Source organism: Salvelinus alpinus, chromosome 2 (genome assembly GCF_045679555.1).
Source record: "Salvelinus alpinus chromosome 2, SLU_Salpinus.1, whole genome shotgun sequence".
NCBI classification, from domain to species: Eukaryota; Metazoa; Chordata; class Actinopteri; order Salmoniformes; family Salmonidae; genus Salvelinus; species Salvelinus alpinus.
The window spans coordinates 59,518,653-59,536,106 of NC_092087.1; the positions used below are offsets into that span (position 1 = coordinate 59,518,653).

The window sequence follows — 17,454 nt, forward strand, 5'->3', positions numbered from 1 at the left end:
GGGCTAAGAGGTAGTGGGCCGAGGGCAGGTAGGAGACCTGCGCCCACTTCCCAGGCTAACCGTGGAGAGCGGGAGTACGGGCAGACGCCGTGTTACGCAGTAGAGCGCACGGTGTCTCCTGTACGGGTGCATAGCCCAGTGCGGGTTATTCCACCTCCCCGCACTGGTAGGGCTAGATTGAGCATTGAGCCAAGTGCCATGAGGCCGGCTCTACATATCTGGCCACCAGTACGTCTCCTTGGGCCGGCTTACATGGCACCAGCCTTACGCATGGTGTCCCCGGTTCGCCTACATAGCCCGGTGCGGGTTATTCCACCTCCCCGCACTGGTCGGGCGACGGGGAGCATTCAGCCAGGTAAGGTTGGGCAGGCTCGGTGCTCAAGGGAGCCAGTACGCCTACACGGTCCGGTATTTCCGGCGCTACCTCCTCGCCCCAGCCCAGTACCACCAGTTCCGGCACCACGCACTAAGCCACCTGTGCGTCTCCAGAGCCCTGTTCCTCCTCCACGCACTCTCCCTATGGTGCGTGTCTCCAGCCCAGTGCCTCCAGTTCCGGCACCACGCACTAAGCCATCTGTGCGTCTCCAGAGCCCTGTAAGCACTGTTCCTTCTCCCCGCACTCGCCCTGAGGTGCGTGCCCTCAGCCCGGTACCTCCAGTTCCGGTACCACGCACCAGGCCTATAGTGCGCTTCGAGAGGTCAGTGTGCCCTGTCCCTGCTCCCCGCACTAGCCTTGAAGTGCGTGCCGTCATCCCGGTACCTCCAGTTCCGGCACCAGGCCTACTGTGCACCTCAGCAGGGCAGAGTCGGCCGTCTGCCCAACGCCTTCTGCACTGCCTGTCTGCCCAGCGCCGTCGGAGCCATCTGTCTGCCCAGCGCCGTCTGAGCCATCTGTCTGCCCAGCTCCGTCTGAGCCATCCGTCTGCCCAGCGCCGTCTGAGCCATCCGTCTGCCCAGCGCCGTCTGAGCCATCCGTCTGCCCAGCGCCGTCTGAGCCATCCGTCTGCCCAGCGCCGTCTGAGCCATCCGTCTGCCCAGCGCCGTCTGAGCCATCCGTCTGCCCAGCGCCTTCTGAGCCATCCGTCTGCCCAGCGCCTTCTGAGCCATCCGTCTGCCCAGCGCCTTCTGAGCCATCCGTCTGCCCAGCGCCTTCTGAGCCATCCGTCTGCCCAGCGCCTTCTGAGCCATCCGTCTGCCACGAGCCATTAGAGCCGCCCGTCTGTCCCGAGCCATTAGAGCCGTCCGTCAGTCAGGAGCCGCTAGAGCCGTCCGTCAGTCAGGAGCCGCCAGAGCCGCCAGCCAGTCAGGAGCCGACAGAGCCGCCAGCCAGTCAGGAGCCGCCAGAGCCGCCAGCCAGTCAGGAGCCGCCAGAGCCGCCAGCCAGTCAGGAGCTGCCAGAGCCGCCAGCCAGTCAGGAGCTGCCAGAGCCGCCAGCCAGTCAGGAGCTGCCCTACAGTCATGAGCTGCCCTACAGTCATGAGCTGCCCTACAGTCATGAGCTGCCTTACAGTCGTGAGCTGCCCTACAGTCGTGAGCTGCCCTACAGTCGTGAGCTGCCCTACAGTCGTGAGCTGCCCTACAGTCGTGAGCTGCCCTACAGTCGTGAGCTGCCCTACAGTCGTGAGCTGCCCTACAGTCGTGAGCTGCCCTACAGTCATGAGCTGCCCTACAGTCATGAGCTGCCCTACAGCCCGGACCTGCCAGAGTCCCTCAGCCCGGACCTGCCAGAGTCCCTCAGCCCGGACCTGCCAGAGTCCCTCAGCCCGGACCTGCCAGAGTCCCTCAGCCCGGACCTGCCAGAGTCCCTCAGCCCGGACCTGCCAGAGTCCCTCAGCCCGGACCTGCCAGAGTCCCTCAGCCAGGACCTGCCAGAGTCCCTCAGCCAGGACCTGCCAGAGTTCCTCAGCCAGGACCTGCCGCCCCTTATCCCGGTGCTGCCCCTTATCCCGGTGCTGCCCCTTATCCCGGTGCTGCCCCTTCATTTAGGTGGTTTTAGTTGGAGGGTGGTCATTGGGAGGGGGATACAGAAGCGGGGAGTGACTATGGTGGTGTGGGGACAGCGTCCGGAGCCTGAGCCACCACCGTGGTCAGATGCCCACCCAGACCCTCCCCTGGACTTTGTGCTGGTGCGCCCGGCGTTCTCACCTTGAGGGGGGGGTTCTGTCACGTTCCTGACCTGTTTTGTATGTGTGTGATGGTCAGGGCGTGAGTTTTGGGTGGGCAGTCTATGTTTGCTGTTTCTATGTTGGTTTTGGGTTGCCTGGTATGGCTCTTAATTAGAGGCAGGTGTTTTGCGTTTTCCTCTAATTGAGAGTCATATTAAGGTAGGTTGTTCTCACTGTTTGTTTGTGGGTGATTGTCGCTGTGTCTGTGTTTGTTGCACCACACGGTACTGTCTCGTCTCGTTCATTCGGTCGTTCCTGTTCATGTGTTCTTCGTTTCATGTAAGTTCGTAGTTTAGGTCTGTCTAGTTCGTTTTGTTATTTTGTATATTTAGTCAAGTGTATTTCGTGTCTGTCTTCGTCTTACAATAAAGTCATTATGTATTCATCACCCGCTGCGCCTTGGTCTACTCACTCACCGAAAGAGAGCCGTTACAGAATCACCCACCAAACCCAGATCAAGCAGCGGGTTAACGGACAGCCACGACAGCAGCAGTGGGAAAAGGAGGATTGGACATGGGAAGAGATCCTGGACGGTAAAGGACCCTGGGCAGAGCCAGTGGAGTGTCGCCGCCCCAAAGCGGAGCTGGAGGCAGCGAAAGCGGAGAGGCGACGTTATGAGGAGGCAGCACGGAAGCAAGGCTGGAAGCCCGCAAGTACTACCCTAAAATTTCTTGGGGGGGGGCTAAGAGGTAGTGGGCCGAGGGCAGGTAGGAGACCTGCGCCCACTTCCCAGGCTAACCGTGGAGAGCGGGAGTACGGGCAGACGCCGTGTTACGCAGTAGAGCGCACGGTGTCTCCTGTACGGGTGCATAGCCCAGTGCGGGTTATTCCACCTCCCCGCACTGGTAGGGCTAGATTGAGCATTGAGCCAAGTGCCATGAGGCCGGCTCTACATATCTGGCCACCAGTACGTCTCCTTGGGCCGGCTTACATGGCACCAGCCTTACGCATGGTGTCCCCGGTTCGCCTACATAGCCCGGTGCGGGTTATTCCACCTCCCCGCACTGGTCGGGCGACGGGGAGCATTCAGCCAGGTAAGGTTGGGCAGGCTCGGTGCTCAAGGGAGCCAGTACGCCTACACGGTCCGGTATTTCCGGCGCTACCTCCTCGCCCCAGCCCAGTACCACCAGTTCCGGCACCACGCACTAAGCCACCTGTGCGTCTCCAGAGCCCTGTTCCTCCTCCACGCACTCTCCCTATGGTGCGTGTCTCCAGCCCAGTGCCTCCAGTTCCGGCACCACGCACTAAGCCATCTGTGCGTCTCCAGAGCCCTGTAAGCACTGTTCCTTCTCCCCGCACTCGCCCTGAGGTGCGTGCCCTCAGCCCGGTACCTCCAGTTCCGGTACCACGCACCAGGCCTATAGTGCGCTTCGAGAGGTCAGTGTGCCCTGTCCCTGCTCCCCGCACTAGCCTTGAAGTGCGTGCCGTCATCCCGGTACCTCCAGTTCCGGCACCAGGCCTACTGTGCACCTCAGCAGGGCAGAGTCGGCCGTCTGCCCAACGCCTTCTGCACTGCCTGTCTGCCCAGCGCCGTCGGAGCCATCCGTCTGCCCAGCGCCGTCTGAGCCATCCGTCTGCCCAGCTCCGTCTGAGCCATCCGTCTGCCCAGCGCCGTCTGAGCCATCCGTCTGCCCAGCGCCGTCTGAGCCATCCGTCTGCCCAGCGCCGTCTGAGCCATCCGTCTGCCCAGCGCCTTCTGAGCCATCCGTCTGCCCAGCGCCTTCTGAGCCATCCGTCTGCCCAGCGCCTTCTGAGCCATCCGTCTGCCCAGCGCCTTCTGAGCCATCCGTCTGCCACGAGCCATTAGAGCCGCCCGTCTGTCCCGAGCCATTAGAGCCGTCCGTCAGTCAGGAGCCGCTAGAGCCGTCCGTCAGTCAGGAGCCGCCAGAGCCGCCAGCCAGTCAGGAGCCGACAGAGCCGCCAGCCAGTCAGGAGCCGCCAGAGCCGCCAGCCAGTCAGGAGCCGCCAGAGCCGCCAGCCAGTCAGGAGCTGCCAGAGCCGCCAGCCAGTCAGGAGCTGCCAGAGCCGCCAGCCAGTCAGGAGCTGCCCTACAGTCATGAGCTGCCCTACAGTCATGAGCTGCCCTACAGTCATGAGCTGCCTTACAGTCGTGAGCTGCCCTACAGTCGTGAGCTGCCCTACAGTCGTGAGCTGCCCTACAGTCGTGAGCTGCCCTACAGTCGTGAGCTGCCCTACAGTCGTGAGCTGCCCTACAGTCGTGAGCTGCCCTACAGTCATGAGCTGCCCTACAGCCCGGACCTGCCAGAGTCCCTCAGCCCGGACCTGCCAGAGTTCCTCAGCCCGGACCTGCCAGAGTCCCTCAGCCCGGACCTGCCAGAGTCCCTCAGCCCGGACCTGCCAGAGTCCCTCAGCCCGGACCTGCCAGAGTCCCTCAGCCCGGACCTGCCAGAGTCCCTCAGCCCGGACCTGCCAGAGTCCCTCAGCCCGGACCTGCCAGAGTCCCTCAGCCAGGACCTGCCAGAGTTCCTCAGCCAGGACCTGCCGCCCCTTATCCCGGTGCTGCCCCTTATCCCGGTGCTGCCCCTTATCCCGGTGCTGCCCCTTCATTTAGGTGGTTTTAGTTGGAGGGTGGTCATTGGGAGGGGGATACAGAAGCGGGGAGTGACTATGGTGGTGTGGGGACAGCGTCCGGAGCCTGAGCCACCACCGTGGTCAGATGCCCACCCAGACCCTCCCCTGGACTTTGTGCTGGTGCGCCCGGCGTTCGCACCTTGAGGGGGGGGTTCTGTCACGTTCCTGACCTGTTTTCTGTTGTTTTGTATGTGTGTGATGGTCAGGGCGTGAGTTTTGGGTGGGCAGTCTATGTTTGCTGTTTCTATGTTGGTTTTGGGTTGCCTGGTATGGCTCTTAATTAGAGGCAGGTGTTTTGCGTTTTCCTCTAATTGAGAGTCATATTAAGGTAGGTTGTTCTCACTGTTTGTTTGTGGGTGATTGTCGCTGTGTCTGTGTTTGTTGCACCACACGGTACTGTCTCGTCTCGTTCATTCGGTCGTTCCTGTTCATGTGTTCTTCGTTTCATGTAAGTTCGTAGTTTAGGTCTGTCTAGTTCGTTTTGTTATTTTGTATATTTAGTCAAGTGTATTTCGTGTCTGTCTTCGTCTTACAATAAAGTCATTATGTATTCATCACCCGCTGCGCCTTGGTCTACTCACTCACCGAAAGAGAGCCGTTACACGGTGGCCATGCACATTTCAAGTAATTAGTGACAATCGAAAGTTTCTTTGCTTCACTTGAGTATTTCGACATTCAGAACAACTTGCCTTTTATTGCAGGATGGAGTCCATTTCTGATAGGTGGTTGTTTTCCTGTGAAATGACGTGAAGAGAAATGTGAGAGAATTGAATGTAATATCATGCAATAGAACTTATGGTTGAGCAAACATTTGTTCAGACAGCGTGTGATGCCAGTACAATACTGTGCTAAAGGCAAAACACACACATATGTCATATGTGACCTTCACACCGCCGCCCACATCCATACTGCCTTCATGCACGGCCACACAAAGGTACATACGCACGGCCACACAAAGGTACATACGCACGGCCACACAAACACACTAACCCCCACCCTTGTAAATATGCTTGCACATGCACACACCACATCAATACAGGCTTCAAGCACACATTCTCGCAAGCACACACACAATCTGACCATGTCGTCATCTTCACACTCATTCTGTGTGACGTCCTCCTCCCCATCCTCCACGTCACTGTTATGGGGCTCGTCTACCAGCTCCTCTGTGTCTGAGCATGACTCGTCCTGAAACACCTCACTCTTGTTGTCCTCTGACTTCCGTAGCTCTACACACACACACAGGGCTCTACATTTACATTGTTTTACTTTGAAAGGTTAAGAGCACACCAACATCTTGAAGCACAAGAAAATATATATTTTTAAATTGATTGAGATAGCCTATATGAATTCCAGCTACTTCTGAAGTACAGTACATGTTGTGCCCTATAAACAAATATGTAATCATGTAAATACATTTGTTTATTAGAAAAAGCTAAAATGTTGATACAAATCCCTCATTTATGGAATATTAGGTTTCTACATTATATAAAAGTAAATTTTTCCTTTCGAGATGCATTACATTGAAAATTGTACACTGTCTCTAAGTGTCACGTTTGTGATGACAACATGCTAGAGATCTGTCATTCATTCATTGCTATGATTATTGCTCTCCTGAAGAAGCTATCCCTTTTACTTTCTGTGCCCCCAAATGTTTGAATATACTGGTAAAGTTAGCCGGTTCTTTGCTAGCTAGCTAATGAGGAAACAAACATTTTTCTGTCGCACTGGTGCTGCTAGTCCATTCACAATTCACCTGTGGGAACATGGCGGCTCTTAACACCAGAAAACAGAAAGAGCTGGCCACTACTATAAGAGATTGTTCGTGAGGAGATTACCTCTATCCTCAACTTGCAATTAGAACCGGTAAATTAATCACTCGCATTGCTCACTTCTAAAGTGGATGCCTATTCAACTAAAGTGGAAAGTCTGGAGAATGTGGCCAATGCGACAGAGGTGCGACTCCATTTCCCCAGATGTCGGCGGACAGAGAAGGGCGTCATTATGAGTTCCAACCCGACTTTGCTACATAGTGACTTTTATCGTGTTTATCCTTACTTTTTTTTTGTTCAGAAAGTTCATACTATTATCACACATGACAACCAAGCAGTTCTGGACATCAGACAGTTTTCTAACCTCGATTTTGACTTCAAATACGACTCCACTGTTCCACTATTCATACCGGACCATATTACCTAGTTCCATGGGCTACGGAAACGCTGTGTAGATGTGGGAGACGAGATGGAGTCCTGGTGAAATTGAGGCGAAGAGAAAACCGAACGGCGCTCACCTCCATTTTATTGGCAAATGTCCAAGCACTCAAGACTATGATGGATGAGTTTCGTTTGAGAGTCTCCCATCAGAGACATGAAAAGCTGCAATATTATGTCTTACTCAGATGTGACTGAATGATGACGCTATGCACTTAGTATTCAGTTTATTCTCCATGCAGCGGCAGGATCGAACGGGCGGCTTCTGGGAATTCGAAAGGAGGTGGAGTGTTTGTTTCATAAATAACAGCTGCTTGAAGTGTGAAGGAAATCTCGAGCTTTTGCTCACCTGATATAGAATACCTCATGGTAAACTGCAAACCCTTTTATCTACCAAGAGTTCTCATCCATAATTATCATGGCTGTCTACATCCCTCCACAAGTCAATAAAACTCTGGCACTCAACGAACTGTATGGGTCCATAAATAGAAAACAAGAAACCCCTCTCCCAGAAGCAGCGTTGCTGGTGGGAGGTCGCTTTAATGCGGATAGACTTAAAACTGTCCTACCTCTACCAACACGTCTTCTAATCTAAAACTCTTGACCACTTTTATTCTACCCCACAGAAATGCATACAAGGCCTTCCCTTGTCCTCCCTTTGGCCATGACTCCATTCTCCAGCTTCCTGTTTACAAAGAAAAGCTCAAACAGGAAGCACCAGTGATGCGCTCAATACGGAAGTGGTCAAATGAAGCAGTTGCGAGTCTACAAGACTGTTCTGCTAATACAAACTGGGATATGTTCCGGGATTCATCCGATAGCATTGAGGCGTTTACTACAACAGTCACGGACTTCATCAATAAGTGCATAGACCATGTCATCCCCACAGTGACTAAGAACATATCCAAACCAAAAAACATGGATTCCAGGCAATATATATCCGCGCTGCGTTAAAGGCTAGAGTTACCACTTACAAGGAAAGGGACATGGACGCATACAAGAAAGCCCACTACGACCTCCGAGACATCAAACATGCAAAAGGACTGTCACGCCCTGGCCTTAGTTATCTTTGTTTTCTTTATTATTTTAGTTAGGTCAGGGTGTGACATGGGATGTATGTGTTTTGTATTGTCTAGGGGTTTTGTATGTTTATGGGGCAGTGTGTAGTCTAGGGTTATGTATGTCTATGGTTGCCTAGATTGGTTCTCAATTAGAGACAGCTGTCTATCGTTGTCTCTGATTGGGAACCATATTTAGGCAGCCATATTCATTAGGTAGTTCGTGGGTGATTGTCTATGTCTTTACGTTAGTTGTTTGTGTCTGCACTTTCGTTTTATAGCTTCACGGTCGTTTGTTGTTTTGTATAGTTTGTCAGTGTTCTTCGTTTTGTTTTCGTCTTCAAATAAAAGAAGATGTATAGTTATCACGCTGCGCCTTGGTCCTCCTCTCTTCCACAATGTTACGACGATCGTGACAAGTACAATATAGAAGGAAGGTGTAATCCTATTACACCGGCCCCGACGCTCGTCATATGTGACAGAGCTTGCAGACAATAATGGATTACAAAGGGAAATTAGATAAATGCCCTTTATTCTCGCTTTGAAGAATATAACACTGTGCCTTGCGTGAAAGCCCATGTTTTTCCGGGTGACTGTGTGATCTCGCTCTCCGTGGCCAATGTGAGCAAAAAAAGTTAGATGAACTCGTGGATACAATTTCTATGTCTCTGTGTCCAGTATGAAGGAAGTTAGGGGTAGTTTTGCGAGCCAATGCTAACTGGCGTTAGCACAATGATTTCAAGTCTATGGGTAGTATCAGATACCTACTAAACAAATGTACATGTAAATCTTGGTGGGGAAAACTCCCCAATTTTTCTTTAGATGCATGCCAGCAAAACCACAACACAAAACTAAACAATACATTCATTTCACTATAACGGTGACAAGTGGTGCCCACAAACTGTTAGGGCCTACATAAATCTGTCCCAACAGCAGAGCTTTATTTTCAGCACCATAGAGTGAATCCTGACCACTGCTACATCTGGCTATCAGTGGAGTCTTGACTGGCAGCGAAACAGTTCATTCAGACTAATTTACTGCCTTTTAGAAAAACATAGCTGATATGGCTGAGTATGTATGTACCCATTAAACAAATGTGGTTTTACTGACAATTGAGATGTACAAACTATAGCATACTGGGACAACGAGCAGATAAGAGGCAATCCGTAATTTCGGCTAAGACATTATTGAGCGAGCTAGATCGGACGTAGTCAATCTAAATATTTGTTCATCACTTTTGAAATGTACAGCGACAGAATTCAGAACATGGGTGGTTCTTACAGTATTCTCCCTGTAGGTGGCATATAAGCAGACAATGAAAGTTCTTACAATATTTGATGATTACATTTCTCTAAAACAGGCTATAGGCTACATGTGCAACACCAAGTCAGAACAGTTATGAGAGGGAAAGGGACCAAATTATTAGGGTGAGGCACATGGGCTACTAAAAGCTTATTACACAACATACACTTAGTATTACTTTCTTAGCTACAGTATACATATCTCCCTGGCATATTAGAGCATTTATTCAGCAGCATACAAAATATTTTTGGACTCACCTTTTAGTGTAGGGCTCACATGAACAGGCGGCGGTCTTTCGTGGTTAACTTTTGTTATCAAACTTTGTCAAAGTCTAGCATTGTCTGGATTTATGGTGCTTTTAAGACAACTGGGAACTCGGTAAAAAAAAAAAATGACGTCAGTGATCGGTGGCAGGTAGCCTAGTGGTTAGTGTTGGGCCAGTAATCAAAAGGTTGCTGGATCGAATCCCCGAGCTGACAAGGTAAAAATCTGTTGTTCTGCCCCTGAGTTCACCCACTGTTCTCCGGGTGCCGAAGACGTGGATGCCGATTTAAGGCAGCCCCCCGCACCTCTGATTCAGAGGGGTTGGGTTAAATGCGGAAGACACATTTCAGTTGAAGGCATTCAGTTGTACAACTGACTAGGTATCCCCCTTTCCCTTCAGGTCGGAGCTCTCGAAAGAGGCCCGAGTTCCCGACTTGGAATTTTGAGTTGGATGACTGTTCAAAACGTATTTTCCCAGTCTGAGCTTCTTTTCAGAGTTCCCAGTTGTCTTGAACTCACTGAAGTCTGAGATTTCCCAGTTCCGAGTTTCCAGTTGTTTTGAACACGGCATAATTCATGCTGGATTCACAGCATGGCCAATGTATTCAACCTTTTCTGGCCCATGGCATTTTTTATGTTTATCCTTTTAAACTTGGAAGAGAGACCCTTAAACCTAGACTTGGACCACACACCCACTCCACTGAATATCAGGCTAGTGATTGCCTTGCAATGCTTGCAGTTTGCCACTGTCACGGATTCCTTCCAAACCACTCATTGTTGAATTTGCGATTTGCAACTTGTTTATGGCCGATGAGCACCGATACGTTTTATCTATAATTTCTCTTCACTACTAGATTTCAGTAGATTGTGGACTTGATTCATGATGATGACTGCTAGCTTGCTAGCTAAGATTTCGAAAGTATGATGTTGACATGATCAGTCCAATCAAAGCTACGGTAGATGTAACGTGATTTGACAATTTTATCTGTGGCCAATGACCTTGAGCCTTCTTGGATGGGCACTTCTAACGTAACTCTATTGCAGCACCCAAGGGGCTTGAATTTGAGCTCTCCCCGTAGATTTTGCAGTGACATATAGTCCCCATGAGTGACAGAACACTCAGCCAATCACGGTGCAATTAGAGAATATTACCAAACCCTACGCTGCGTATTTTTCGCTGGCTGCCCCACCTCCACAGAATGCACTGAGCTAGGCTGAAACACCTGCATTTTGGATCTGACTTACTCAAGAAAGCAAAAAAAGAGACCTCGTTTGTATGCGGCTTTATTAACTCAAAACAGGCATTTTATTTTTTTTTATTATAAAAATGATTAACAAAATAATTTGCTCTGCCCCACCTGCACTGAATGATATCAATATTTGCGCATAAAAGAGCTTCCACCGACATTTTTCGGGTAATTCATTTTACTAACACAAAAAGATCCCACCTGGCATATTTTATTTCGTTGGCAGTTGGAAATTTTCCATCAGGTCAGTCATGACATTTTTTTATCCAACATGTACTTTACTCGCAACAAAAGATTGGATGGAAACCTGTTTGTCACAACCTGATCTGTTTCACCGGTCTTTGTGCTTGTTTCCACTCCCCTCCAGGTGTTGCCCAGCTTCCCCATTATCCCCCAGTGTATTTATACCTGTGTTTTCTGTCTGTTGCCAGTTCGTTTTGTTTCATCAAGCCTACCAGCATTTTCCCCGTGCTCCTGTCTTTCTCTAGTTCCTGTTTTCTAATTTTGACCATTCTGCCTGCCCTGACCCTGTGCCTGCCTGCCGTTCTGTACCTTGTCACGCCACCCTGGATTACTGACCTCTGCCTGCCCTGAGCCTGCCTGCTGTTCTGTACCTTTTGGACTCTGCTCTGGATTACTGACCTCTGCCTGCCCTTGACCTGTCATTTGCCTGCCAGCCGGTTTTGTAATAAACTTTTACTTCGAAACTGTCTGCATCTGGATCTTCTGAGTTGTGACAGTTTTAGAGACACTAATAAATAGGTTGAATGGTTCAGCAACATGTGCAGTAAATGCTAACACAGCGTTGGTGATGAAAGGTACATAATGCATTTATTGTCATCTCCCTATCAGGCGACTGCATGCCATGACATGGGCTTGGTTGGTGAAACATCTTCAAGCTGCCTGACTGAATACTGGGGCCTTCAGTGCTAACAGAAGCAAGGACCTTACCTGGGAGCACAGCAACAGTTTCTCACAGCCATTCTGTCAACATGTATTGTATGTACCACTCAAATTCATACAAAGTACTACAGGCAAAAGCCCAGACTTATATTCACTTTGTCCATTTGACCCATTCTTAAATCTTGACTGGAATAATATACAGTATGTTTTAGTTTACACGCCTAAAAAAACCAAACTAAAATTTGGTGCCGAAACCTGGGAAAAGTATGAGCTGCGACGAGGAACGTCGGCATGAAACCGAAAGAACGAGACGAAAGCGGGGTACCATTCGAGGTGCCACAACACGGATTTTGAATCAGATTGACGTGGAAATAACCCAGTCAAATCCGGATACCGATCACTTGAGTACATTGTTGGAATTGCTGTCAGCTAAGGAGAACAGATTGTTTGAACTTGATCGTGGAATTGAACAGTTAACGCCATTGGATGGATTGGAGGCAGAGATTGCATACACGGAGGATTACAAAGAGCGCGTTATCATGCTGAAGAGCCGTGCACAACAAGTGATAAAGAAAAACCAGGATCTCAATCCACTACCAGCACGGGTGAGTGACGCTAATTCAAACAGATCACAGAGACAATCAGTAAGGCTACCAAAGTTGATTATTGAGAAATTCTATGGAGATGTCAGTTTGTGGCAGGAGTTTGAGCCAGTATGAGACCGCTATTCACAACAATGATTCACTGTGTAATAAAGAGAAGTTTACCTAACTGAAAACATATCTCACTGGACCAGCTGCAAAGGCAGTAGCAGGACTGATGTTAACAGACAGTAACTATGATGATGCAATCGCTCTGCTCAAGAGCAGATTTGGAAGGAAAGATCTTGTGATTAGTGCTCACATGTCAAAGCTGCTGAATCTCACTCCTGTGAAGAAATCCTCTGATCTAAATGCATTGAGGCAGCTATATGATTAATGTGAAATTCAGATTAGGAGCTTGGAATCACTGGGTGTAGTGTCAGAAACCTATGGAAGCCTTCTATGCCCAATCTTACTGCAGATGTTTCCAGAGGACATAGCTCTTGACTATAGTCGTCAGAGGAGAGTAGATGATGAATGGAAAGTGTCTGAGATCGTCAGTTTCCTACAGAAGGAGGTTCAGAGCAGGGAGAGAGCACTACAAATGACAAGATCATGCAACCAACAGAAAGACAGCAAACCATGGAACAAGTCATGCTCCTCCAATGAAATGAAAACAAAAAGACACAACATGCCATCTGCTGCTGTACTGCATACAGCCAGCCAGAAGGAACAAAACTGTCTATTCTGTGACAGTGCAGACCACAAATCAGAAAACTGCCCTGACCACAATATTGCTACACGCAAGAGAAACTAAAGAAAATGGGAAGATGCTTTGTATGTTTAGGACAGAAACACATAGCAAAATTCTGTAAAGTCAAAGATGTGTCATGTGCAATATGTGGAAGCAGACATCACATTGCTGTGTGTACCGGTAAGAGGAGTGAGTTGCAACCCCCTACTGTTTCTGCAGATGCTGTTGTTTCCTCAGTTATTCCCCATTCAGTGAAGATGAAACCAGATTGACAGAACACTGTGTTGCTACAAACGGCAAAGGCATGGTTAGAAGGCCCATCGGGCAGGAAGATAGCTCGTTGCTTACTAGATGGAGGCAGTCAGAGGAGCTTCATACATGAAAACGTTGTGAAGGGCTTGAAGCTACCAGTAATCAGACAAGAGGCACTCACTCTTCACACGTTTGGCTCCTCTGCTCCAGCAACGTCCCAACGCAACAGTGAAAGTCATCTTGGAGAATGTCTGGGACAAACAGCAGAGAATAGAGATAGAGGCAATTGAAACCCCACAAGTGTGCACAGCTGTGATGAAGGTTCCTGGTGAACAGATTCGACATGAGCTCAATAGAAAGGGACTGCAGCTCGCAGACTTTCCAGGAGATGACAATGATCCTGAACTCTCTGTCCTGATAGGAGCAGACTACTACTGGCAGATAGTATCAGGCAGAGTGGAGCGACTGACGGAGACGCTGGTTGCTTTAGAGAGCACCTTTGGATGGTCGGTGCAGGGACCCGTGTTCATGTCAAGTGTCGCCGAGGCAACCTGTATGTTCATCCCACTTGATGAAGACACACTAGTCTCCAAACAACTGCATGCATTCTGGGAGCTTGAGTCTCTGGGTATTATAAGCGAGAAAACACAGAACCCAGAGGAAAACAAGGCTCAACAGAGGTTCGAGGAAACAACCACCTTCAAAGATGGGCGATACCACGTGGAGTTGCCATGGTAATGAGAAATGCCAGAACTCCAAGACAACTATAGAATCGCCAAGAAACGGTTTGAAGGTCTGAAGAAAAGACTGAAGAAGGATGTGACGTTGTACGGCAGATACAATGAAGTAGTAGAGGACTACTTACAACAGGATATGGCAGAGGACGTGCCCAAGGACAACGCATCAAGCGCAGACAACGTAAAATACTACTTACCTCACCATGCAGTACTCCGAGAAGATAAGGTGACGACAAAACTGAGAGTGGTGTTTGATGCCTCATCCCATGAAGATGGCTGTCCATCCCTCAATGACTGTCTACTCACAGGACCGAACCTGAATCCGGATCTGCTCAGCGTTCTGATAAAGTTCAGACTACATGAGATCGCATTCATGGCAGACATCAAGAAAGCTTTCCTGCAGATATACCTAGCAGAGAGAGACAGAGACGCCGTGAGATTTCTATGGCTCACAGGCCCACCAAGGGGAGAAAAGGAAGAGGAGCTGCGTGTGCTGAGGATGAAAAGATTGGTATTTGGAGATTCCCCAAGTCCATTCTTGCTGGCAGCTACAATCAGGAAGCACCTGAAACAATATGAAACAGAACCAGAAGTTGTAGGGATACTGAGAGAGTCACTCTATGTAGATGACTTCATTGCAAGTTCACGCAATGTTGAAGAGGCTTACCTTGTGACAACAACTGCAAAGTGAATGCTGTCGATTGCAGGCATGGACCTCTGCAACTGGGTGACCAACTCTCCTGAATTGAAAACAAAATGGGAGGAGAGTACGACAACTGACCACCCGTTGACGCTAGAAACACAAGGATTAGTGCTGAATGTTTTAGGTTTAGTATGGAGACCGGAAACAGATGACTTTGTGTTTGACCTCAGGCCGCTACTGAGCATTCTAAAGCAAAAGGAAAACACAAGGAGAAGTGTTCTGCAGTCATCTGCACGTTTCTTCGACCCTCTTGATTTCCTGACCCCCTTCACCATCAGGATCAAGTGCATGTTCCAGGAAATGTGGGAGAGGGGACTCAGCTGGGACGAAGAATTACCACCTGATCTGACATGAGAATGGCAACAGTGGTGTTCAGAACTACCCCAGTTACACCAGCTCACCATACCAAGGTGGTACAGAACAGACATGCGGCCACCGAATAGCCACACCCTGAAACCACACGTGTTCTGTGATGCAAGTGAAAGGGCTTACAGTGCAGTAGCTTACTTGCAAGGTGAATCACAAGACAGGGAAACAACAAGTCTAGTCGCATCCAAGTCCAGGGTAGCCCCACTCAAGAAAATTACGCTGCCACGCCTGGAGCTCATGGGAGCTGTGATTGGAGCGAGACTAGCAAACAACCTGATGACCACACTAAAAATGGAAGAAAACCAGATCAAAATGTGGACAGACTCGATGATCGTGCTGTATTGGATTTGCAGCTCAGCTCAGAAATAGAAACAGTTTATTGCGAACAGAGTGACGGAGATCCAGTCCTTGACTAATCCAGAGTCATGGTCACATATTGAAGGGAAAACTAATCCAGCTGACCTCCCTACAAGAGGACAAACTGTTCGAAACTTGACACAGAGCGAGCTATCGTGGAATGGACCCCGAATTCTGACACCACACAATCAGTCCGAGGAGACTGATGATAACAAGGTTCCAGAAGAGGTAAATACAGAACTCAAGTCCAGCACCCATGGGTTCTGCCCAACAAGTACAGATACTCAGAAATGCTGATACAGTACCACCATGAGAAGGTGATGCATTCTGGAGCAAGAGACACTAGTACAAATCAGAGAGCGATACTGGATATTGTGTGCTAGGCAGCTAGTCAAGAGCACAGTGGCAAGATGTATAGTGCGCAAGAGATTCGGCAAGGGCCGGACAGCAGGTCACTGCGCCTTTACCAAAAGACAGAATAACGGAATCGCCACCATTTGAAGTCACAGGTGTGGATTTTGCAGGACCGCTCTATGTGAAAGAAAATGGTTCTGTAAAGAAGTCATACATTGCACCGTTCACTTGTGCTGTAACCAAAGCAGTGCATTTGGAACTGGTCTCAGATCAGTCAACAGAGAAATTCCTGTTAGCTCTAAAAGGATTCATCTCAAGGAGAGGATTATGCAAGGTAATCTACTCAGACAATGCAAAAACGTTCAAGAGAGCTGATCAGGACTTGAAAGAGCTGTGGAAGGCAATCGAAGAGCCCCAACTCTTGGCTTTCTTCTCAGAAAGGGGTATCACCTGGAGGTTCATCGCCGAGCGAGCAGCCTGGTGGGGCGGATTCTGGGAAAGACTCGTCAGGTCAGTGAAAACATGCCTGCGAAAGGTTCTTGGGAGAGCTTCACTGAACTTTGAAGAGATGTGCACAGTCCTGCCAGAGGTTGAAGCTATTTTAAATTCTAGGCCTCTGACCTTCGTGCACAATGAAGTGGACGAACCACAACCCCTGACCCCAGCACACTTCCTGGTGGGTAAAAGACTAACCTCTTTGCCTCCAAAGCCATTTCCAGCTGACACTCAGCGCTAAACAAGGAGGAAATGACACGCAGATGGAAGTACAGGCAGAGACTTGTGACCAGCTTCTGGAACAGTTGGCGAAGAGACTACTTGCTGGATCTAAAGTCAGCACACCGCTGTGACACACCACAGCCCACCCCACTGAAAGCGGGTGACGTTGTACTCATAGGAGAAGATAACACACCCAGACAAACCTGGAGACTAGGAAAGATTGAGGAACTGTTTCCAGGCCGAGATGGCCTTGTTAGGTCATGTTCAGTTCGTACTGCTTCAGGGACTTTGTTGAGGAGACCTATTCAGTTGATATACTGCCTAGAGATTTAGATGAACACAGTTGTTCATCGGGGGGGAGGATGTTGTAACTTTAATGGGTTACAGAGTTAATGTTTAAGTTAATTAATCGAGCTCTATCTAAAGATATTTGTAATTGTATTAGAATTTGTGTGTTGGAGATTGAGAGAACCACATACAGTGGGGAGAACAAGTATTTGATACACTGCCGATTTTGAAGGTTTTCCTACTTACAAAGCATGTAGAGGTCTGTAATTTTTATCATAGGTACACTTCAACTGTGAGAGACGGAATCTAAAACAAAAATCCAGAAAATCACATTGTATGATTTTTAAGTAATTAAATTGCATTTTATTGCGTGACATAAGTATTTGATACATCAGAAAAGCAGAACTTAATATTTGGTACAGAAACCTTTGTTTGCAATTACAAAGATCAGGTTTGCACACACTGCAGCAGGGATTTTGGCCCACTCCTCCATACATACCTTCTCCAGATCCTTCAGGTTGTCGGTGGGCAATACGGACGTTCAGCTCCCTCCAAAGATTTTCTATTGGGTTCAGGTCTGGAGACTGGCTAGGCCACTCCA

General features: G+C 49.2%; 1 protein-coding gene across 4 annotated transcripts in view; it reads right to left on the bottom strand.

Moving 5' to 3' along the window:
• The window catches only part of raly (RALY heterogeneous nuclear ribonucleoprotein), a 186,700-nt gene that overhangs the window by 17,920 nt on the left and 151,326 nt on the right, over positions 1-17,454 (bottom strand). For all 4 annotated transcript variants that reach the window (XM_071386479.1, XM_071386462.1, XM_071386452.1 and 1 more), the window contains 2 exons: positions 5,838-5,986; positions 5,447-5,491 (listed from right to left, as the gene is read on the bottom strand). In XM_071386479.1, the coding sequence (XP_071242580.1) occupies positions 5,450-5,491; positions 5,838-5,986 (191 nt within the window). In that variant the 3' untranslated portion in view covers positions 5,447-5,449. The remainder of the gene's footprint in view (positions 1-5,446; positions 5,492-5,837; positions 5,987-17,454) is intronic.